Raw genomic sequence first — 22,410 nt, 5'->3', positions numbered from 1 at the left:
CTCCCTTCAGATATTTATAGATATTGATAAGATCTCCCCTGAGCCTTCTGTTTTCCAGACTGAAAAGTCCCCAATCTCTCAGCCTTTCCTCATAGGATAGATGCTCCAGCACCTTCATCATTTTTGTGGCCCTTTGTTGGACTCTCTCCAGTACATCCAGGTATCTCCTGTACTGGGGAGCCCAGAACTGGACACAGGACTCCAGGTGTGGCCTCACAAGTGCTGAGTAGGGGGGAAGGATCACCTCCCTTGACCTGCTGGCAATGCTCTGCCTAATGCAGCCCAGGAGGTTGGTGGCCGCCTTTGCCACCAAGGAACATTGCTGATTCATGTGTAACTTGGTGTCCACCATGACCCTCAGTTTCTTCTCTGCAAAGCTGCTTTGTATCCTATCAGCCCACAGCCTGTCCTGATGCCTGGGGTTATTCCTCCCCAGAGGCAAGACTTTGCATTTCCATTTGCTGAACTTCCTGAGGTTCCCCCATTTTTCCAACCTGTCCGGGTCCCTCTGAATGGCAGCACACCCATCTGGTGTATCAGCCACTCCTCCTAGTTTTGTATCATCTGCAAACTTGCTGAAGGTGAGCTCTGCCACATCATCAAGGTCATTAACGAAGATGATGAACAGTATTGAGTCCTGCGGTACCCCACTAGTGACTTGCCTCCAACTGGACTTTGTGCCACTGATCACAAGCCTCTGGGCCCAGTTGCTCCACCAGTTTTCAGTCCACCTCACTGTCCACTTATATAACCCATACTTTGTCAGCTCGTCTATGAGGGTGTTGTGGGAGACAGGGTTGAAAGCCTTAATAAGGTAGAGATAAACGACATTCACTTCTCTCGCATCATGCACCAAGCCAGCCACCTCATCATTGAAGGCTATCAGGCTGGTGAGGCATAATTTTCCCTTTGTGAATCCATGCTGACTCCCAGGGTTGTGATACTGCTTTTTGTCTTGTTCCCCTCTCTCAGGATCTTGGTCTCCACCACCTCATGGTCACTGCAGCCAAGGCTGCCCCCAAACTTCACATCCCCAACAAGTTCTTCCTTGTTTGCAAGTGTGGTTTGGCCAACAGCTTGACCATAGGCAATACGAGGAGTTGTGAGAGAGCTGGGTTCGTTCAACCTGGAAAACAGGCTGAGAAGACAGGGCTCAGGGGGTGTAACAGCATCTGGCATAAAAGAGGGTCAAAGAGAAGGCTGAGCTGGGCTCTCCTTGAGGGCACCCATCAACCACAAGTTGCAGGAAGTGAAATTCTGTCAGATATAATGAAAAGTATTTCTCCATGTGAGCGTTAAAATACTGGAACAGGAGATCAGAAATGCTGTGGTGTCTCCATGCTTGGGATACAGTGAAGAGCATGCTGAGCTAATGCACTTCTTCCTCATCTCCAAGCTCCAGATGAACTTCTTTCTGCATCATGTCCCTTAGCAAAAGGGGCTTGTGGTCCTGATACATCAACACACCCATCCCAAGACGTCCTACTGAGCCTGCACTGGCAGATCCGGGGCCTGCCACTGCCACCTTCCGACAAGAGAAGAAAATGCAAATGCCTGGTCCCAACCCATTTCCCAAAGAAGGAAGGGAGGTATTTTTAGGATTGTTTTGGTAGTTTTCAATTTTCACTGTTTCCAAAATTCAGCTTTCATAATCATTTAGTTCCAATCAGCTTTAGGATGAGATATATCCATGTGAAAATAAAAAAGAGAGAAAAATTCAGTTTGTCTAAGCTGCTTTGAACAAACCATGAGTTGAACTCCAACACGCAATGAGCAGCTGCACCTTGCCCTTACAAAGAACCTGAGCACTGCAAGGTGGTCGCATACAAGGTGCCACCGTCCCACATCTATTGAGTGCTCGTATTTGGGTTTTGTCATCTTTCCTCTAATAGTTTGGACCGTGATACTAAAAGGGTGCCGTTCTGGAACCAGCAGGTTTAACTGGTCTGAGCTCAGGAAGGGGTCCTCGTGCCAAACTCAGACTCTCGTGCGAGAACGGGTGACCGCATCCCCGCGATTTTAGCAATGAGAAGACAGAATCGCAGCCAGGAGCACCTGGCGCTCAGGGACAACAACGTGACATCGCTCTCGGTGATGTGGGCATGACAAGAATCTGCGTGAAATACAATACACCCAGTCGTTGTTTCTGTTAATTGCCATGGAGAAGGAGAGCAAGGCACGCTGGTTACACCTCTTCCCCCAGGGGTTTGATGCCGTGTTACATTTTAGACGTGCTAGCTTAACTCTTTCTACACAAAGGACAAGAGTTGTTAACTTAATGGCAGATCAGATGGCCAAGTGTCCCTGTGTCACAGGAAGGGCCAGATCACCAAACCCAAGGAAACCAAGGTGCATTGTGTATCGCTTTAAATCTTTTTTTCTTGGGAGATGATAAGCAGGAAGATTGGAGCGTGTTCCCACAGCCACGCAAAGCACCTCCCATCTTTCCAGCCTCCTCCCATCTCGGCTGCTGCTCAGGTCAGCATTGCAGCCTGGAGGTGCCATCTTCCCCCTTGCTCCCCATGGCCTTTCATGAGGATCTCAGTACCTTCAACTAGGGAGAAAAGGAACCAGAGGGAAAGAAAGTGGAGAGGGTTAGCACTGGCAGGAAGGTGGAGCTCTTGATTCAGCCTTTTTTTTTTCCTTCCTTTAGCATCACTCAAATTTTCACTTGCAAACTATACCTACACACTTTTCTTGACTCCTCCACATCAAAAGTAGCAAATGAACCTGTTTTCTGGAGACTCCCCTCCAGCCCCAGAGCTATTCCTTCCTCTAAAACCTGTGTTTGCCATGGCTAGAGTGGAGGCATGTCCAGAGGAACAGAAAAGGGCAGGGATGGGGAGGCAGGAATTCTCCCGCTTCAGACCCATTTGCTAGCAGGTGGTGTCTCATACCCTGAGACAATCACTATGACCTTGGGATGCCAGTGAGAAACGTCTGCAGAGCCAACTGAAAGAGAAACACTGTCAAGAGCCTGTGTTGTTTAGTTTCCAGAAATACTTTCGGGTATTTGGTATTACTACATCTCTTAACAAGGCTTACCTGGAAATATGGATCTCAATGAAGGAAGCAGCATTATTACCTCTGGGTCAAAACATTAATGGCGTCCACTCTTAGATGTGGGGAAATGGCACCATTTCCCTCAACTTTCCAAACACCTGAAATGTGGGAGAGCCCATCCTGGGCCTGTCTAGAGACAGAGAGGTCCCCACAGAGCAGCAGGAGCGGGCACGTGGAAGGCAATGTGAACAGAAAGGACGGGAATGCTGGGTAGGATGGAGGTGTAGCCTCTTGGGGGTTGGTTTCTTCTGTCCCCACCTGCTGTGCAGTGCCCTCCCGTCCTGAAAATACTCCCTGTCAATGCTGGTGCTCTCCTGTCCCAAAAACACTTGTAGGCAGGGCTGCAAAACACAGATTGCAAGGAGGGAGAGCAGTGGAAGAAGAGTCTTTCCCAGGAAGAAGATAGTCCAGGTTGGGGTTATCCAGAGAAAAGGAAAGATATTTTTAACTCTGTTTCAAACAGCCTGCTGCTGTTCCTACGAAACTCCTGAGAGCCCATCGCTGCTATTCTGCATTTGTCTTACATTCCCCAGGGAACATAATCTCCTTCTCCCACAGGATCCAACTGGGCTCCCCAAAATAATAAAGCTTTAAATAAAAATTATAATGACACATCTTTGCAAAGCAGCATGAATGTTCCCTGGTTCAGAAAAGCAGGGGGGAGTCTCCAGAGCAACCAGCCCCCACATTCGTGTGTCCACGTGCGTGCATTTGTCTGCGGGCCGGAGAGGGGCCAGAGCAGCCCCTGAAGCACTGCAGCCCCCGGGAGCTTGGGAAGAGGAGCAGCTGCCCACAGACACCCACACAGGGGCCATTATGTGCCCAAAATAGCCGCCCTCTCCAACAAGAAAGAGCAGAGGCTCAAAGGACAAATCCCATCTCCATTCCCAGTAGGGTCACGGGCAAGTCAACGATATTTATGAGCATGACTATTGAAGGCAAAGACAATCCCTGTTCTTTACCCATCACCAGGAAGAGACTCCAATGACCTTGAGATGGCATGTATGGATTTATCCCTCCCTATAGTCTATAGGCTCAGCCTTATGTCTGTCCTCCTTTTGACCGGCCTGCAACCCCCAGCCCTGGGCTTTGAATCCAACCCAAGCGCTTTCTTTTCACACAAAGCAAGAGGTAATATCTGTAATAGCTGCAGAACCATCCAAAAATTTTCTTCCAAGTGTACCTTTTTTATTAAGTCCATATATTTTTATTAGAGTATAAGAAACAATATGTAACATACTCTACAGTTATGTTAATATATTTAAAGGAATCAATGTTTCTTTATTCTGTTACAATAAAGGTAATACACAATTACAAATCTCACATATACGTATTAGTAAAATCAACATTTCGGTGTAACCACCTCAGTGAAATGGGATCATCCAACAAAGCTGAAATAAAATGTGTCAATATTTTTTCTGCAACACTTTATCGGCCTTATTATATTTTCATGAATTGTTTCAGTTTTGATGAAACGGTAGGGTTTGGGCTGGAAAAAATGTTCCTTCGGAAAACGTTGGTCCTGGGAAGGCTGTTAAGCCTTTCATTTCTCAATTTACACTGTCAGAGCAAAGCTGGACAAATTAAAACATTCAATCTGTCTCTGATGCTTCTGATTCTCTGCTTTGCATGCAATTACCTGGTTAAAGGTAGCTCGCCCTTGGCTCCCTTCTCGTGATTTTATGTTCCTCCTTGACTTGTGAGATCTGGGCTTCGAAGCATCTCTACCAGGTCTGGCAAAAGCCAGTAGATGGCAGGACCGACCCGGGGCTTCGCTTCCCTGTGCACCATGGACACTCCCAAAATGCAAAATTGGGTGTGTCTATCCCCATTCCAGTTTGATAGACTCAGACAGCAGCTTTCCAGGGGCGAAATAACTCCTCCAGGATCAAGGAAGGATTCGGAGCCATCTTCATCCCAAACAGCTGAGACCCGCAGCACCTCACCGCGGAGAATGACAGTGAAAGCACAGCCCGGCTGCAGGGTGCAAAAGCACTGGGATCACAGGAGCAAGGGGCTTGTGATAGGGCCCTAAACCTCCAAGCATCCTTTCCCAGAGACAGGAGAGCATGGATGCCTATACCTCATTCCAGCATGGAGGCACAGCCACCCGGACCAGAGCTCCCAGGCTTCCCGCAAGGGTGGTGGGACCACAGCCACCTGCATTGCAAATAGGGTCTCTAGGAGGCAAGTCATTTCAAATAACCCATAACTTGAGTAAAATAACACCAAGCAAGGACATTCTTTGAGTAATGATGTGGATTCTTTGAGTAATGATTAAGCAACTGGCCTTATTTGTTCTGGCTGTTTGTGCAAGGAAGTCACCTCAGGTCTGTGCTTTCCAAAAGGAGAAATGTTGCCCTTTCGCAAAAAAAAAAATTCTCAAAAACAGCTGGAAGAACGTTGTTCGTTTTTAACTCCTCCTTTTCAGCAAACAGCAAACCCAGCGAACTTGAGTGGAAAGGGCTGGTGCCGCAGTAAGCTTTGAGCATGTACAGACAACACCCAAAAATGAGAGTCCTTGCAATGCTGGCATAGTGGTAGACGGCAGCAGCTGCCATTGAAATACAGCCATGTCCTGGACGGAAGCACAGAAACCGTTTTCCGATTAGCGTGTTCCAAAACGGGCAGGTATTTGACTTAAGCTCTTCTTATTTTCCAGTGAAAACTGTTCCAGGATATTTTATGCTTGTACAGAGCAAAGCTGCCTCCCCTCGTAACCTCTTGTCAGAAGAGGTGAAGATCTGAGTTTTCTGCTGAGATGTCGATCTCTAATTCCACAGTCCAAGTAAACACATTCAAAGCACTTCAGGGCTGTCTCATCGTGGCCCTCAAGTTCCAAATCAGGCATTTGGTTTAACAAGCCCCCAGTTTTAATGCTTTATATATGCTGGGTTCATGCTATTTATTTTCTTATCATTAGTAATGTTTTTAATTACTACAGCTGCACATTTTCAGGCCTTTCACTCCTGAGCTTTACAACAGCTGAAGTTCTCACATGATTTCTGGTGCTGGGGATTTGGGGACAAAAAAAAAAAAATCTATAGTAGGACCAGAAATTGTGGGAGTTGGCAGAACTGATCATATGATGCTTGGGATTAAACTGCTGAATAACATCTCTTGCATTTGACAAGCTGTCATACCCTCCCTCTCTCTCAAGTATACATGTATCTATCAAAGAGGTCTTTGCCACATGCGTTCGAAAGGAAAAACTGCAAATATCTCTTCTTCCGTATACTAAGCGTACAGGAATATAGCACATGAGGAGGAAAGACAAAAAGAGAGTGAAGAGGGAAAAAAAAAAATCTCCGTATGCAATCTATTCATCATCTATAGGCTCAAAAACATGTGTGAACTGACCTTCAGATTTGTCCCCTGGCAATACCATCTATAACAATAACTTGTTATTTGTATAGGGTAAGTAGCCTGCTGAATGCCTTTCCCGCCAGCCCTTGCTCCCTTGCATAACCGAGTCCCCGGCACGAGCAAACTCTGAAATGCCGAGATAGGAAGGAGACGGCCATTGGAGGAGGCAACCAGGTCTCGTAACCCGGCTCGTTAAGTTTAGCCCAGCGTGGCATCAAGAGCCTCGTCAAGGCATGCACAGGCATTCGGACACAGCTATGCCGATGGCTTTGAAGTTTAGCTCTTCGCTCGCAGCAGAGGTGTTGTGAGGGTAACTGAGTCCAAAAACTAAGATACCTTTTACCAGGTGGCTAGAAAAGAGTTACAGCCCCATTACTTGCAAGGTAGAGTACTCTGGGTGCTGCCTTGGTCTCACTACACCACCTACTCACAGCAAGTGGCGGGGAACAAATTAACCCTGCAAACGAGGTTTCTAACCCTCTTGGGAGGAAGGCTCAGGCACAGGGAAGCTAGGGGACATTTACCCCATTTCTAGTCATTTTTTCCCCAATTTTCCCTGTGCTATATGTGCATAGCAGAGGTTTGCGGCGCACCTCGAGCCCTGTGGTCCCAGCAGGCGAGGGAGGATGCATTAACCAGAGGAAGGCACATCTGAGGACCAACGAGACAAGCGATGCGTTCTTACCAAACTCATCACCTAATTGCGGGTCACGTCATGATGACCAGTCCCTCCTGTTGTAAAGGCTGTCATTAGCATCCGTGTCATTTTAATTAAAAGATGGAGAGGGGGAGCAAAAAACACGTAACCACTTTTGTTGCAAATATTTCTATACATCTGCATGCCATCTTTCAAAAGAAGCTGTTTATCACTCATTTAAGTGGGGATAGAGGTATAATTGAACAGTGTGTGCAGCTTGAGAAGCTTTTGTTTGTTGACACAAAACAGGAGAACCACGTACAAGAAGGGCATGGCTAAAGAGCGCCAACGCTACGCCTGATTTTTGCTGCTAGAAGAGAAAAAAAGCCCAGTGCACCTCTGATAATCAGTGGAAGTGACAGCAAGCTTTCGCCTGACAGTTTAAGGCTCAATTTTGGCTTGGTTTGCGTCTAGCAGGTCCACAGGTAGGCAAAGCAGGTAGGAAACCAGCACGATGCAGAGATGGCAGGCGGACACATCTCCCATGGAACGGCCGAGAACTTCCAGGAGCAACGCTGCCGAAAGACCTGGGAAGATCCTGGGATCTGAGGGACAGCAGGAGTGGCAGGTTTGGTGGTGAAGTCACCTTCTGCAGTCCACGTGCACCATCAGCCCATCAGCCAGGGATTGCAGGTTGAACCTAAAGATCTGAGTATTGATGTCTTCGCCTCTGACTTCACTAAGTTTTGCAAACAGACCTGTTGGATCATTTAGGTATCGATGTTATTGTCTATCACCATCACAAGTCCGAAGTGGGGAAACTGAGGCACCAAGTCTTTGTAATATGCAGACTAATTTTTAGAGGTCCTGTTCCCAGTGCGCTTGCTCCGTTAGGAGTAATGGGGTTGACTCAGACCCTAATAACTGACATTTTTCACTAAAATGCACCTGGAAAACGCAATTCCCAAGAGAGGTGAAACAAGCCAGCCCACGGGTGTTTATCGGAAAGGACAGACACAGGGATAAGATGGACTTGCTGCTCAGAGGTGAACTGGAAGGAATGCTGAGATGAAGCACTCAAAAGCCGCTTGAGAGGGCAAGAGTCCCTCGTGCCGGGCATAATATTTGGGTTTCTTCTAAGAGCGTTTCTAATCTCTCTGTCTGGAGCAAGGAAACACACACAGCACACGTCCCATCTCAGGTAACAACAGGAGCATGTTTATTCAGGTCTGGTTCTTACAGAGCTTGGAGGGACAAGGTACACGTCATTTGTTTTCCAGAAAAGTCAGCCCAGGATCGGAAGAAATGAAACGATTTTATAAAAAGAGACTGCAGCTGCAGGGGCCGGGAATGTGTCTCCCTTCGGGTCATGCATTCCCGGTGCCCGGACCACCCATGTGCTGGGGGCACGCTGGTGCCAGGCACCTCCACGGAGGCGAGAGGCAGGAACGTCTGAACACTTGACCGGGTGGTATCTGGGGTCAATTGGTTCTTGGCGAGTCCCAGCCTTGTTTTAACCAACCTTAGAAACGAGGGGGGGGTATTAGGTATAAAAGCAGAAACCCTTCCAAAACGATCCACCTTTGCCAAGGAGGTGTGAGAGTGCAGTGGGGTATGTCCACAGAAGGAGGAGAACAGCTTGGCCAAACTGCCCAGGTCTCCGATGCTGGAAGAGCATAAAGTCTGGGAAACAATCATCTTGGAAGCCTGCTGAGAAGTAGAAGATCTCCTTGCAGACAGCGACAGAGAAGATATTGGCTAATGAGACCTGCAACGGCCCGTGGAAGACGGGTCTTCCTTGGCCAGCCCCATCACTCGCGAGCCCTGAGGACGTAGATGAAGCTAACGAGGACCCCCAAGGCCAGGACCGCGTAGCTGGCTTTCACGCTGCTGGAACCGCTGATGTTGCAGAGGAAGGAGTCGCAGCAGTAAACGGAGGCAGCCGCTATGCCGAGGTTAACCCCGGCGCTGGGGCAAATGGGAGAACATCCTTTGGAGATGGACTGGCCAGACTTGCTGCCTGAATTTAGGTTGGGGCAGGAGGAAAGGAAGAAAAGCAAAAAGGAGACGGGTTTATAATGTTTCTTGGCTTTCTGATCACCTGTTCTGCAAAGGAAATAACAGCACAGAAATAGCCAAAGCATCACAGGTGGCACGAAGAGGATGAAGTGCTTCTTGGCATCAGGCTACGACAGTAATCTCAGCCAGCCCACACATCTCAAGGAACACCCATGACAACCTCCCACACAGACTCTAGAGACCGTGCAACACCCCAGAGATACCCCTTCCAGGCTGTCGGCCAAAGTTTGGCCGCTACAGCTCCGGTGAAGAATCTCAAAAATCCCACTCGAGCTTGACCCTGGGACTCCTCGAGCGAGACAGGGAGCACGGGGCATACAGAGCACCAGGGAGGCACTCGTGAGCGAAGGCTGCATTTCAAGTGTCGGCTGCGAGAGAGGCGCAGCACCCATTTAGCAGCAGGAAATAGGAAACCATTAGCACTGTGCTAAGACGACAGGCTTATAAAAGCCCCCGGCCTCCATTTGTGCATGCGTGACCTGCCCACATTGCGAACCGTGCAACTCAGGCATGCAACACCCCTCCCTCCTGCAAGGGAGAGCAAGGCAAGCCAGGCTGGGCTCTGGTCTCTGCGATGGCGCCAGGAGACCTGCCAGAGCAGCCTGCTTCCCTAGGAGCAGCAGCCGGGAAGCACAGACACCCCCCCCCCCCAGATCTTTCCTGGCACTTAGGGAGGAAACCTGCAAATCTCCCTTCCTGGCAAGCCCACCTCGTCCACGGAGAGCGAAGAAGCGAAGGTGGGACTCAGGGATGAACAACCCGAACACAGGGCAAAAGCAGGAAGGGCAACCCTGGAGCTTCCTACAGAGGAAGCCTGCAGCATCCTCCACGCTTTCACTTATTCATCAGCAACCTCCCTGCCCCCACCCCGAGATTCCCCTCGGACTCCTGGCGTCAGTGCAGGCACGTGGGCTTTAACATGACTCCATCTGGCAGCACGTCCCTCATAAAATTCCCTTGGGATGGTCCGACACTCAGCTGCTAAGGAGAACTTTCCCCTTTTTTCTAGTCAAAGGAAGGAAAGCCTTCCTGCAGCTCAGCAGGCGACCCAGGAGAGCAGCCAAGAGGGGCAAAGGAAGGTCCTGTCATCACTCACCGATTCCCACTCCGACATATGTCGTCACACAGTGGTTTTCATTCTCCCCGCACTTGACAGGCTTCAGGCAGGCCCAGTTGGAGGATGCATCCGAGCACGAAAAGCAGATGAGCGTGTGGGCTGCAAGGGAAAGGCACACCTCAGTTAGGGGCTGGTGGGGAGACCTCCCCGCTTGGCGGTCCCCACCTCTGACACATGGCATGCACCACATCTGGCCACAGACATGCTTGCTATTCCGTCTGTATCAATCTGCAACAGGTTTTTTTCCCCAAAAAAATCAGCCAAGTGAAGGGTTCAAGCATAAGGGATACATTTTGAGCTCTTGGCAGGATCAACTGTCAGCTAAAGCCTCAATACAACCACAAGTCAGCCTGGTACTTTACGGCACGCTCCTGTTTGCACCAAGAGAGGGTTCAAGCTACAGCTGCCAACTAGAAACTAAACAACGGAGGCAAGTTCAGGCCTGCAATCTGGAGCCTGAGATTTGGGCTTACTCAGCCCAGCTACCGTAGACACTGATGGGAAAAGCTCCAGGCGTGACCATGGGTTTGAGCTTTCCGTGACCTGCCTTTGGCAACAAGGCACAAAGCTCAGGCTACGCTTGAGCTAGCACACATGGTGGAAACAATTTCTCAGCTAGAGCAAGCCCAGCATGGCCGCAAGACCTGCAAGGACTTGCACTGTCCTGCTACCCAGGGAGTCATAGCACTATGAAGGCAGCATGTGCAACCAAATTTTTTAATTTGGAGCAGGGGGAGAGCAAATAAAGCATGCCTTCCTCCATGGCAGGTCCCCTAAAACGGTCTATCCTACACCAGCAGGATGGACTGCACCAGCTAGCTCCCATCCCTCATCCTTCAGATCTGCCCAAGAAAGAGGAAAGATTGGAAAATAGCATTCAGTGGTGGGAAATGGTTGCAGAAACAGCCTGGACCAGTGACTCAGCACGGACATATGCACTTTGCAGTGGACGGATGATCTCTGTATTTCACATACAAGAACATCACATCCACATTGCAATTGTTGACCTACATATGCAGACAGATCAGGTCTGTTCCCAATGTTTCACAGGCTCTGATTTTTGAGCACTCAGACGGCAAGCCCTTCCATGAGGCACTGCCTTTCTCTTCTGTGTTTACAGGATGCAAAACGGAGCAGGGGCTGATTCAGGATGGGAAGTGCAAGGCAGCATCATTCCTGCTCCTACCTCTTTCAGCCTCACCACAAACAGATTATCCTAAGGAGGTGAAGTCAGTGAAGCCCTGGGAGAGCTTGCTGAGGCTCAGCAGTCCCTGTCATGGAGTATTTTGAAGAACAAGTTGGACAAATATTGGTCAGCAGCTGTCCCACTTTGCCATGGGACTGCAGGACCTCCTGAGATTCTTCTCAATCCTGTTTCTCTCAGGAAAAGAAAAGCTTTTTATGGGAAAATTGAGATAAAATAACAATTGTGCTCTGAGGAATGACTTTTGAGCAGCCACAGCCAAGGCAGGGTAAGAAAACAAGAACATAATCTCAGGGAAACGGATTAAAGCAGGTTAGTGGGAGATCCTGAATGTCACATCAGGGCAGCCAGATGACTCTGCTTTGGAGATGAAGCCAACACCACAACCCCCTAAGCAAGAATTTCCTGGACTGTCTCATACATCCTCCAACGATCATCAGTCTGCCAACGATCCTCGCAACAAAACAGAGTTAGCTGAGCATGCCAACGCAGCAGCCACAACCTACACACAGCACCCAGGATTACAGGGCCACCAGCTGAGTCAAAAGCCCAGGAGAGGCTTGTCAGTTGACCTTGCTTCTGGATCTAGGAGAGGGGGAGGAGGACGGAGCCAGCCATTGAGCCTACAGGCTGTCATCGTCCCTTGCTGAGCCCTCAGAGCGTTTCCATGGGTGGCATTTTTGACCTCATTGGCCAAAACTCAGTCTGGGACCTCAGAGTGAAGCCCAGCTCTCTCCTGCTCGCTTGTCCCCAGCATGCTTCTGCTCTCAAGTCTCAGGTGACCTGTCACAAACCCTTCTCCCTGCAACCACCCTGAGGGCGAAGTGAGGAAGCAAATTGACTCATCCCATTTCACAGGCATCGTCTGCAACCAGGAATGAAGTGGATTATAGGCTTCCTGTGGGCATTATGGTAGGACATATGTCCCCATATGCATTTGCTCACTATGCTGAACGCACGAGTCGAGTGGTGCAGTGCTATTCATTAAGGCTTAGAGGTTCCAGATACAAACACATCAGAAATATTTGTACACATAAAAGTGCCTTTAGGCATTAAATTCTCTGCCACGTGACTAAATCTATGCTTCTACCACAGCACCTCTTACCTGTCCCCATGTTTCTCTTTGTCACACCTACCTATTACCCCTGGTCTGAATATAGACAAAATCTTTCCAGGAGAGGCGAGTCTTTCAACGCAGTTTCAGAGAGGAAATACGCAGTCATAACTAGTGCCACTTTCTGCCCCAGCAAGCAGATAACGAAAAAACCCACTGCAGAGTGAAGGGAGCAAGCAGGCTGAGTGTTTTAGACAAAAGGCACAAGAGGGGTGCAGAATTATTTTACGCAGCTGGAGACAGAGCGAGGAGTTGGAGCTCAAGGCTACAAAAAAAAGGAAGAAAAAAAAAAAAAAAGCCAAAGACTGAACAATGCAAACGGGAAGCCTCGTTTTCACCGACTAGAAAATGCAGCATTCTTCCAGGGGAAGAATTTATGTGTTTATTTGTTTGCTGCTCAGCTCTTCTGAGGAACAAAGAGCTCCCGAGAAACAGAGCGGATCATTTGGGGGAATTCCTCAGATAAGAGGTTGAATCCATTCTTGCAAAGAGCAATGCAGGAAAAATAAAAAAAAAAAAAGCCTTTAAAAGCCCGCTCTGAAGCTCAGCAGCACCGGTGAAAAATGCTGTTGCTTCGGCAGCTCTTCCATTCGGTCCCTATGCCAAACGCTCTTTCCTTTTCCATTGCTCTTCGACAATATTCTTATACACCATATGCCAGATCTTCAGGGCACTTTGAGCAGGGGGTAAAGCTTTTCCGCAGAAGTCTCCCTGGCTGTGCTGGGAGTGTTTGGGGATAAAGCTACCTGCAACAAACCCTTTTGCCTGGCTAAGAACTTAGTTTAAAGCTGAAAGGTTTTTTGGAGGGGGGGGGGAAGTGAAACCCCTTCCTGCCTTGGCCTGGACAGCCCGTCCTCCCAGCTGGAGCTGAGCACATGCCAGCTGGGCTCTGATGGAGACCCAACGCTCGAATTGGCCGTTGCTTCCCGGACCCCTCCGGGAGGGGGGCACCGGGAAGGGCAGCAAACAACTAGTTTCTTCTCACTGGTGTCCTCAGGAGACAAGGAGGGCCCGTGTTTCCTGAGTAGGGGCTCAGAGGGCCCAGAACTCTCCTGTTTGCTCTTTGTTTGGCTTCTCCAAGCATCGACATATGGAAACAATATGGGGTTTTGCACGGCCCCATGGAGTTTGGATAGTCAGAAATGGAGTCATCGAGAAGGCGGGGATTGCAGATCCTGCGACTTGGACAACTTGCAGCTTAATGCCCAGCAACAGGAAGCACGTTCTCCCCAGCTTCGGTGGCAGCCCCAAGATGCGCTCCACAGGGCAGGGTCCCTTGGGGGGGTCACCTCCCCACACGTCGGCCACCGCAGCCTGCCCCGAAGGATGCTGTGGGGGCAGCAAGAGCCAGGATCACGAGTGGCTCTGCCCAGACTTTGCTCCATCAGCCATTGCCAGGGCTGGGCTCCATCTCCCCTCCACCCTCCTTCCCCTCGGCTGCATCTCAGCCCATTTCGGCGCTGTTATCCCGGCTCGCTGCGCCGTATGGGGGAGCGGAGCCGGCCCTGGTCTTTGTTCGAGCTGCAACTGGGAAAAGCTCCAAAATATCTAGATGGACAGCTGAAGATGCACACTTACACATACAGGCACGGAAGCCCTGAAGTTCCTGCTTCAAGAGGGACACGGCTGCGAGGCAGGTCTTGGAAAGACACCCCTCCACCTCCCCGCCAAACCCCGGCACGGCTCAGCTCTGTCCCCGCAGCCCCTTGGCAACCCTCACCGCCCCCCCCCGCGCAAACCTCCAACTTCCAGAGCCCACCCTGAAAGACGCAGCACCGCCACCTCCCGAATCCGCTCCCAAACCCAGGGCTGGGGAGGGACTGGGGGACCTCGGAGAGAGCTGAGGGTGGCCGGGGGGGGTGGGGGCATCCCCCCCCCCCCTTACCTCTCTCCACGCACAGCACCGCAGCCAGCACAGCGAGCAGGAGCGCCTTCATGGTGCGGCGGTGGGGGCCAGCGAGATGCGCAGGGCGGCTGGCGGCGCGCAGGGCTTGGCGGCAGGGCCGGGCGCCGGGGGTGGGGAAAGGCCAGCGGCCCCGCCCCGCCCCGCCTCCCCCCACCGCCTCCCCGGGCCCGCCTCCTCCCGCCGCCGCCTCCCCGGCCTCGCTTGGTTTCGTTGCCCCGCTCCGGAGAGCCGGGGCCGGGGAAGGGGGCAGTCGGCGCGGCGGGGCGGCGTGCCAGCGCCTGGCCCGCTGAGGGGCTGGGAGCCCCGCGGGAGCAGAGCCAGCTCGCCCCTGGGCCTGCCCCGAAGGCTTTTTCCGTCCCCCTTTCGGGTCCCCTGTGTTTCGCTGAGGGAAGAGGCAGGAGCAGGAGGGCTCCCTGCATGCCGGACCCCAGTCGTGCGCAGCCCTCTTCAAGTGCAACCCCCTGCGTCCATGACTCCCTTCACCCACGAGGACCTGCTGCGTTCATGCCTCCCTCCCCTCCTCCGTGCATCTTCAGTCACAGCTTCCCTGAGTACACCCCACACACCCCCCCCCGCATACATTCACAACCACCCTGTACGCACACATGCCCTGCATGCGCAAGCCCCAGTGTGCAGGGCTCCCCTCCATGCACAGATCTCCTGCATGCAAGACCCCCTGCATGCACAAGCCCCCTGCATGCAAGACCCAAGCATGTAGGGACCGAACTTCCTGAGCTGTTTACCAGAGCCTAAATGGGATTAGGCATACGGGGTTGGAAGCTTGAAAGTACGAGGGCCCAGCAGCTGGGGTGGCATGGGACAGCCTGGGCTGCTTGACAGGATGGGTCTTCAGGGCTTGGGGCAGTCCACCAGAAAGGTTTGCTGGAGTGGCCCAGGTTCAGTAGGTCCCACAGAAATAGCTAAGTCCTCTAGGAAATGAGCTGCAGGGAAGACGTTGGGGGAAGAACCCTGTGAAGTTGGCTGTCAAGGAAGCCTGGGAATGGAGGAGACGGCTGGTGAGCCAGCAAGAAACAAGCGCAGGTTTGACAAACTCTGTATGCCACAGATGGGTTTAATTCTGCAGAATCAGGATTTCCTGGCAAATGCATCTGTCAGGAGAAATTCCAGCTCCTGTCTTGTCAGAGTGTATTCAGAGTCCTCTACTTGGAAAACAAATCTGTGCCTGCAAACCCCCACTTCCCTTTTCTCTCCTATGGCTCATTTTTATTTGTCGTTGCCAGTTATTCTAGCAGGAACTGACTGCAAGCAGTGTGTTTCTGCAGTCTAATATCTTCCACTGGAATGGGCTGCTGGGACTGTTTCATTCTCTGGTTTACAAATCAAATGCTAAAAAAATGGGAAGTTTCAGCTTTGCGGTAGCCTGAGCAACCGTAATTCAGATAGACTCACAAAACCCCTGTCTCATACAGACCAAGTTCAGGTTGTGCCCTTAAGAGTTGGTCTGGCTTTTTGTCACCATCATGTGAGCAACCTCGCAGCATTTATCTCCGCTTTGGGGTGCAGCACCTGAGATTTAATTTCTGGGTATCAGGAAGGCATAGCATGTTCCTTCAGCTCTCCTGTTCCTTCGGTGTCTTGTGCACTCCCCTCATCCCCAAGAGAAGTGTACAAGGGCCTACAGCTTTCTGTTTTCCTCCCCCCCCCAGATTTAACATTATCAGTTCCACTGTTTCCTGGAGAGGCCCCGTCTGCTGCTGGGAAGGAAAACAGGGGACCTAAGAATGACACAGGACACAACTCACCACGGGATCTGGAGTCATCCCAATACTACTGAAATGGCTGGGTGGGGACAGCATTAATTACAGGATGCTGCAAATGGAAGAGGTGGGCAGAGCGACTGGGGACCAATTCGCTATGGTGGAAGATGCGCCAGGTAAGGAAGCCCTTCTGAAAGCTTGCTAGTCTAAGTCCGTGTCTCCCATCTCCTTACCAAGGCTATGGTGTGGGAGAGCAGGCTGCAAAGCTCGACACAGCAACTGTCTGATGGCAGGGCTTTCTGTACCAGAGCAAAGCGCGGCAAACCACTGCACCAAATAATCCAGCCTCTTGCAAGTTTGGGGGTTGTTGGAGAGCTTCGTTGAACCTTTGGCTTCATACTGTGAATGCAAGGCAGAAAAATAACTCTTCAGAAGAAGAGGGAGGCGGTAAGAAAGGCAGCAGGGGGAGAGTCCAGCAGCAGGAATGTGGTCTGTGCTGGGGAAAAGTACAAAACCATGCTTAAGGGAAAAGGAGATAAGGAAGCAGCTGAATCATAAAGCAAAACTGGTGCTAGAGTACGTATTTCAAGGTTTGCTTGCATGCTGGAGAGGAATGGCTAGTCTTAAAATCAGTAAATTAAGACTGGCAGCTCCCTTCGCGGGTCAAGGGAGCAGGTTAGCAGAGATGGGTGCCGCAATTAAAACCGGAATTACTAGGTCTGCAACGCTTCGGTGCTGAACTGGCACTTCAGGAGTTTGAGCTTGAAACCTGGGCCCGCTAAAATCTTGCTCAGCTTCTGTGGAGCCAGGTGGCATGCGGAGAGTTTCGTTTACCACCACGTTTCTATTTCAGGGCTTGGATGAGACTTCCTGAGCCTGGCCAGGGCTGTGCACGTGAGTCTCTGTGAGGCACCTAAACCCCAGTCGAGTTTGCAAATGCGGTGTTTCCCCAGTTAGTGGAGCAGAATTGGTTCGTGGAGCAAACCTGCTGAAACGCCTTGCATGGTCACCACAGGAAGGGGACAAAGTCCTTTCTTTTCAATAGTTACATCATTCTCTAGAGATAAGAAGTGTTCAGACTTCTCTTCTGCCGGAGAGGGTAGGGACTGCTCTGTGGAAGAGTCCTGTCCGACCTGTCAAAGAGATCTCACTGTAAAATGTGCAGTATCAGTTTGGCAGAGCAGAGGACTGGGAGGACGCGACCTGTTCTCTAGCCTGAAAGAGCAGGAGCCCAGGATCTCCATCCCTGCTGCAAGGTGCGTTTCCTCTCAGACGGACAAGTGCCTTTGCTCAGAGCAGTCTGCTGCAATGTAGTCATGGCGTAAAGGCCCTCACTGCCCCAGGTGCTGGCATAGCCCCCTACACTGCAAAGACTGCTGGAGCCATGATGCACCATCCCCTGCACTCCTGCTCACGCCGTCCTGCTCCACCTGGCTGAATGAGAGGGCTGACTTCATATGCCAGCCCTTCCCCATCATCCCACCCCTGGATGTTTCTCTTCCTGAAGCCCCTTTTGGTTGCTCTGGATCAGGGTTGCCCAGAAGACCTTCAGGAACATTCTTGGATCATCCAAGGATGCTCCAGACAGTTTTTTTATGGGCGAACCAAGCCGCAGGTGCTTCTTTGAGCCTTCTTCAGTGCCAAACAGCTCACTGTCCTCCGTCACCCTGACAGGCCACTCTCTGCTGCAGCCCATGGGGACAGACCTGAGATAGCTCTTAGTTAGCTACTGAGGTTCCTGAAAATGTGGGTGCATAACTAGGTACATCTTTGAGCTGCAGTATCTACTGGAATAGGACCTCCAGACTCTGCCCACTTAAACCACAACCTGCAGCCACAATCAGGCTGTCAGATTTATGGACCTTCATTTCTGATTGACATCAACATTTCCGTTTCCTTTCTCTCCCAGAGCTGTTAAGGTGAAGGCGGTTTGCTGGCTGGTGCATGCTCAGTTGGTACCAGAGAAATCAGTATTCTCACACTTCTTCCGGAGTCTGCATGATTCACCTTCTGTCCTCCTTGTTTATTCTAGGCTTTTGACAGGAAAATAACCGTGAAGCTTTAAGCAGGGGTCATTACTCAGGCAAAAAGTTAAGCTCTGATTGCTGCTGTGATCTCTCCAGGCTGCTTGAAGTGTGCTGGAAGATACGTCCGTGTCTGGAGCGACCAGGCTACCTCTGAAGAAAGGTTGCTCTAGAATGCTCCAGCGTTATAAACTGACTCCCCTACTAATGGGCTCATGTTGTCATGCCCTGAGTGCACATCTAAGCCCAAGCCTGAGCCTTTTGTCCTTGCCAGGAATACGCTGTAAGTATGTCTACCTCCAGCCATCTCCTGGATGGACCTTGGACCCGTGATGTAGGTAGTTTGTCTCCAGCTCTGTTTCTGGCCTCGTGTCCTAGATGGCCACTGGACTCGGGTTGTGACCTTGTCTCCAACCCTGTCTTCTGGATGGCCCTTGACCTATGTAGTAGGTATACCTGTCTCCAGTCCTATCTCCATCTCCTAGGTGAACTTTACACCCATGTTGTAGCCCTGTTTCCTGTCCTGGCCTCTTTTGAACCCTCAGTGAGGTTCTGCAGTGACTTGCAAAGGTTCCTGTGCCTGGGGGCATCTCCCCTCCCACAGCAGGGACCTCATCGCCTGGTTGTTTTGGGGAGGGAAGAGGCATTTCGGGCCCTTCCCCATCCATTCCACCAAAAACGTGCCTCTTTAAATACGGAATTCGCCAGGGTCCAGGGAGGCTGCACAAGCCGTGCTGAAGCTGTAGGCAAGGTGCTGGGCTTGTGGAGAGTTGTAGTAGAAATGTAGAGTTTGGTATGAAAGACACAGGAGTGGGAATGTGCAAGTGTGTGAAAGCACCTAGAAGAAACAGCAGAGCAAGGGTTAAAAGGAAAGGCATGTGTTGACTGCTCTAGAGCACCCTGTGTCTGACTCCATTCAAATGAAGAGGAGGAACAAACTGACCTTAGATAAGAGTCTCCAGAGGGTGAAGAACAGGGAGCCATAAAACACCCAGATAAAGAAAACGAAAGGACTGGGAAATTCAGGAATTTCACCTAAGAGGGGCAAAATAAAAGGGAAAGGGAGCCAAAGCAGCATCCTCTCTCTAAAGGCTGTAAAAGGCAAGTCCAAAATCAGTTTGTTGTGCTCTGCCAAGAACCTCGGAGGCATGATGAGAACTGCATAGCTGTCATCTCTTGTCTACCTGTGGCATAGAAGTGACACTGGCCAGATCATCTGGGCACACACACGTTGGTGCTTGTGAGGCAGTGATCAAATTAAATCTGTAAGGATGAGTGTGAGAGGGCAAAATCAACTTGCTTAGAGATTTTGTAGGATAAAATTGCTTTCTTCTCCGGGAAGATCTTGCAGTGAGTTTTATTACACTAATTTCCTGTAGACTGCAGAAGGGAGTTTCTTGTTCCCAGGAGCAGTGTCTGCACATTATCTAATTGCTGATTAACATCTAACGCTGGAGCAGGCCCTGGAGCTGGAGGCAGATCCCAGATGAGCTATTGTGAGCATTGGGCACAGAGCCAGTGCCTGTTTCCTGGCCCTTCTGGACCAAGGAAGATTGAACCCATCACCCCCATGCATGATGACAATGCTTTGTGTGGTGCTTCGGGATTTGCCTAGGTGAGAAATCAGCTGAAAGAGGAGAAAACCATATGTCATTCATATTATGCAGAGCTGTCTCTCCACCCACTGGCTCAGCACATCTATTGCTTTTACTGTTGACCGAGATCCTGGGAACCCTGAAGGTGTTCTGGGAGTTGAACATCCTTTGGAGTAAAATTCCTACATGATGTCAGTGGAAGAGCATCTTTGGGTCACCTTTGCTGCTAGACATTGCTGTATATTTGGCTTTGAGCAATCTGATCTAGTGGCAGGTATCCCTGCCCATGGCAGGGAGGTTGGAACTAGATGACCTTTAAAGTCCCTTCCAACCCAAACTATTCTATGATTCTATGATAAAGCAAAGTCAAGCCTGAACACCACAATTCTGGTCTAGTGAGGGGAACTAGCACCCACAACAGGTACATGGGAATGACAGAAAGGAGACGGAGAGGATCAGGAGAGGCAACTAAGTTCATTCTCCAGCCCCAGCAGAGGCACCAAGATGCTGAGGACAGTATTTTTCTATCATGGTTTGATGCAACTTGATAATGATGCTCAAGCTGCTGATGCTGGAGACAGTTCTCCCAGCAGATGACTCCAACTCTGCACTATCCATTAGACGCTAGGAAACCTCTCTGATACTATCTAAAAGCTCCTTTGCTGGCATGTGAAACCTAAAGCAAGAAGTGGGGAGGATGGAGCAGCCCAGGCCTTTCTTTTGGAGAAGAAACTGGAAGGATCTGATCCCATCACACTCCAGTTTACACTTCCCAGTGCAACGTGTAAGACTTTTCAATGGACTGCAGAGTTCCAACAAGGCCGCCTTCTTTTTCATAATTTTTTCACTAAGTTTGACACATGTTAAACTTGTGATGTGTTATAACACCCACCGCAACTTCTTTTTCTGCCAGATTGCTGCAAGGGGGATTTTCTTATCCTGTATTTGTGCAGATGACGGGTCCACCCTAACTGTAGAGCTTTGTGCTTGTCCTTCCTAAATTGCATCCTCTTTCTCAGACTATCGCTTAGGTTTATCAGAGTCACACAGAATTATCCTATTTGGAGATTCTCTCAGTTTGTCACCTGCAAGCTCAATGAATTTATTCTTTAATCCGTCATTCAAACCGGTAATTAAAGCATTGCATCATACCAGAGCCAAGGCAAGCCACAGAGGACCCTGTTTAGTAGATCATTCCAGTTTGACAGCAAGCTGTTGACAGTTATTTGCTCATGATTTTAGGTAGTCTGTATTAGTTTGCTTATGAGACTGTCATGTGATACGGTGCCAAAAGCTTTATTAACACTAAGCTATGTGACAGGTACCACTTTCACCCTAACTATAGATTTTGCCATCTTGTCACAGGTGGGAATAACACCCATCTGTCACAAAGCTCTTGCTGTTCATCCCCATCTCCTTGATAGCCCCTACACCGTTGCAAATTGTTTGATGATTTATTTCAGAGTTTTTTGCAAGACTGGGGTCTGGGTTAACTGCTCTGTATGCCTCCAAAGTCCCCCCCCATCCCTTTATAATGGTGGATGCTGAGCTTGGTGGTATCCAGTCTTCTGAAATACCCAGAGCTCCCTATTGTGAAGAAACAGGAGCGGGTGAAGCAGGCTGGGTTTGGTAGCTGCGATGGATGCCAAAGATTTCTTTTCCCAATGCCTCTGTACCTGGACACCACTTAGTTTGGCTGATATCCCTCATGGATGTGCATACTCATACTGAAAACACCACCTTTTATTTGCTTAGACCTGTGCCCTGCTTCATTTTAATGTTCTTGCTTTTGATGTGTTGGTTGGCTAATCCGTGTTAATCTCATGAACAACTGCAGCAGCAAAACGGCTCTGTTACTCTTGTGTTAGATGTGGTTAGCGTCTCCACACCTGTCTTCCCTTTTACTCTGCACGTACTGCAGGCTGGAAGCAAAAACACGTCTCCTGACTCTGGGTGTGCAACTCAAAGTTGTTGTGAGACTGCAAAACAAATTCTACGCTGAAGTGGCACCTCCAAGCATCACCTGGATGTCTTCTCCCAGCAAGCACAGCTAAGCCTGGAGAGCACCACCAACCAAACGTCACGCTGCAGCTTCATTTGAAAAGGCAAATGTGACTGATTCTTCCCATGGAGGAAGAGGAGGCTTGGCTGTCTGTGCCTAAACTCCTGGGCCACAGGAGGCCTGATCTTCTACCTGCACCTTCCTCCAGCTCAGGGAAGGCAGGTACTGGTGTGGAAAGGGAGCTGTGACCTTGTCACTAGCCAGACCAACGTGTACCCCATTTCTCACCCCCAACGAAGAAGGACAGCTTTTAAGTGTCCCTCTTCCTTCTTTATTTGAAAGAGTTTCAGTGATTTCCCACTCAGAGCATCAGCTCTGACAAAGTCCAGTCATAGATCCTACCCCCATACTCACTTTTCAGAAACCTTCAGCTCCTCATTCACGACTGTGGGCTTTCAGTCCAGGAACCAGGTGGCTGATGGTATGACTGGCAACGCAACCAGGAAATCCTGTTAAACACAGTGAAAACCTTAAGGCACTTCACCTGAAAAGGATCGATCGGCGTAATCCTGGGATGGTCAGGTG

The 22,410-nt window shown here is 50.1% G+C and overlaps 1 protein-coding gene across 1 annotated transcript; it reads right to left on the bottom strand.

The window, feature by feature from the left end:
* Window positions 1–8,263: 8,263 nt before the first annotated feature.
* On the bottom strand, window positions 8,264–14,587 carry LOC143156084 (lymphocyte antigen 6E). Its single transcript, XM_076328996.1, has 3 exons — window positions 14,466–14,587; window positions 10,242–10,361; window positions 8,264–9,086 (listed from the first exon to the last, which is right to left on the bottom strand). Exons 1-3 carry the CDS (start codon window positions 14,515–14,517, stop codon window positions 8,878–8,880), a joined length of 381 nt encoding a protein of 126 aa, XP_076185111.1. The 5' UTR covers window positions 14,518–14,587; the 3' UTR covers window positions 8,264–8,877.
* Window positions 14,588–22,410: the final 7,823 nt, after the last annotated feature.

Source organism: Aptenodytes patagonicus, chromosome 2, assembly GCF_965638725.1.
Source record: "Aptenodytes patagonicus chromosome 2, bAptPat1.pri.cur, whole genome shotgun sequence".
NCBI classification, from domain to species: domain Eukaryota; kingdom Metazoa; phylum Chordata; class Aves; order Sphenisciformes; family Spheniscidae; genus Aptenodytes; species Aptenodytes patagonicus.
The sequence above is the reverse complement of the archived record's forward strand: the minus strand, read 5'-3'. Positions and strand labels throughout refer to the sequence as shown.

Excerpts from the sequence above, each read along its gene's own strand:
- LOC143156084 (XM_076328996.1), bottom strand. The coding sequence starts at position 14,517 with ATGAAGGCGCTCCTGCTCGCTGTGCTGGCTGCGGTGCTGTGCGTGGAG. Across the intron at positions 10,362-14,465 it reads GGTGCTGTGCGTGGAGAGAG|CCCACACGCTCATCTGCTTT; the intron begins GTAAGGGGGGGG and ends TTTCCCTTGCAG. Across the intron at positions 9,087-10,241 it reads ATATGTCGGAGTGGGAATCG|GCAGCAAGTCTGGCCAGTCC; the intron begins GTGAGTGATGAC and ends ACCTAAATTCAG.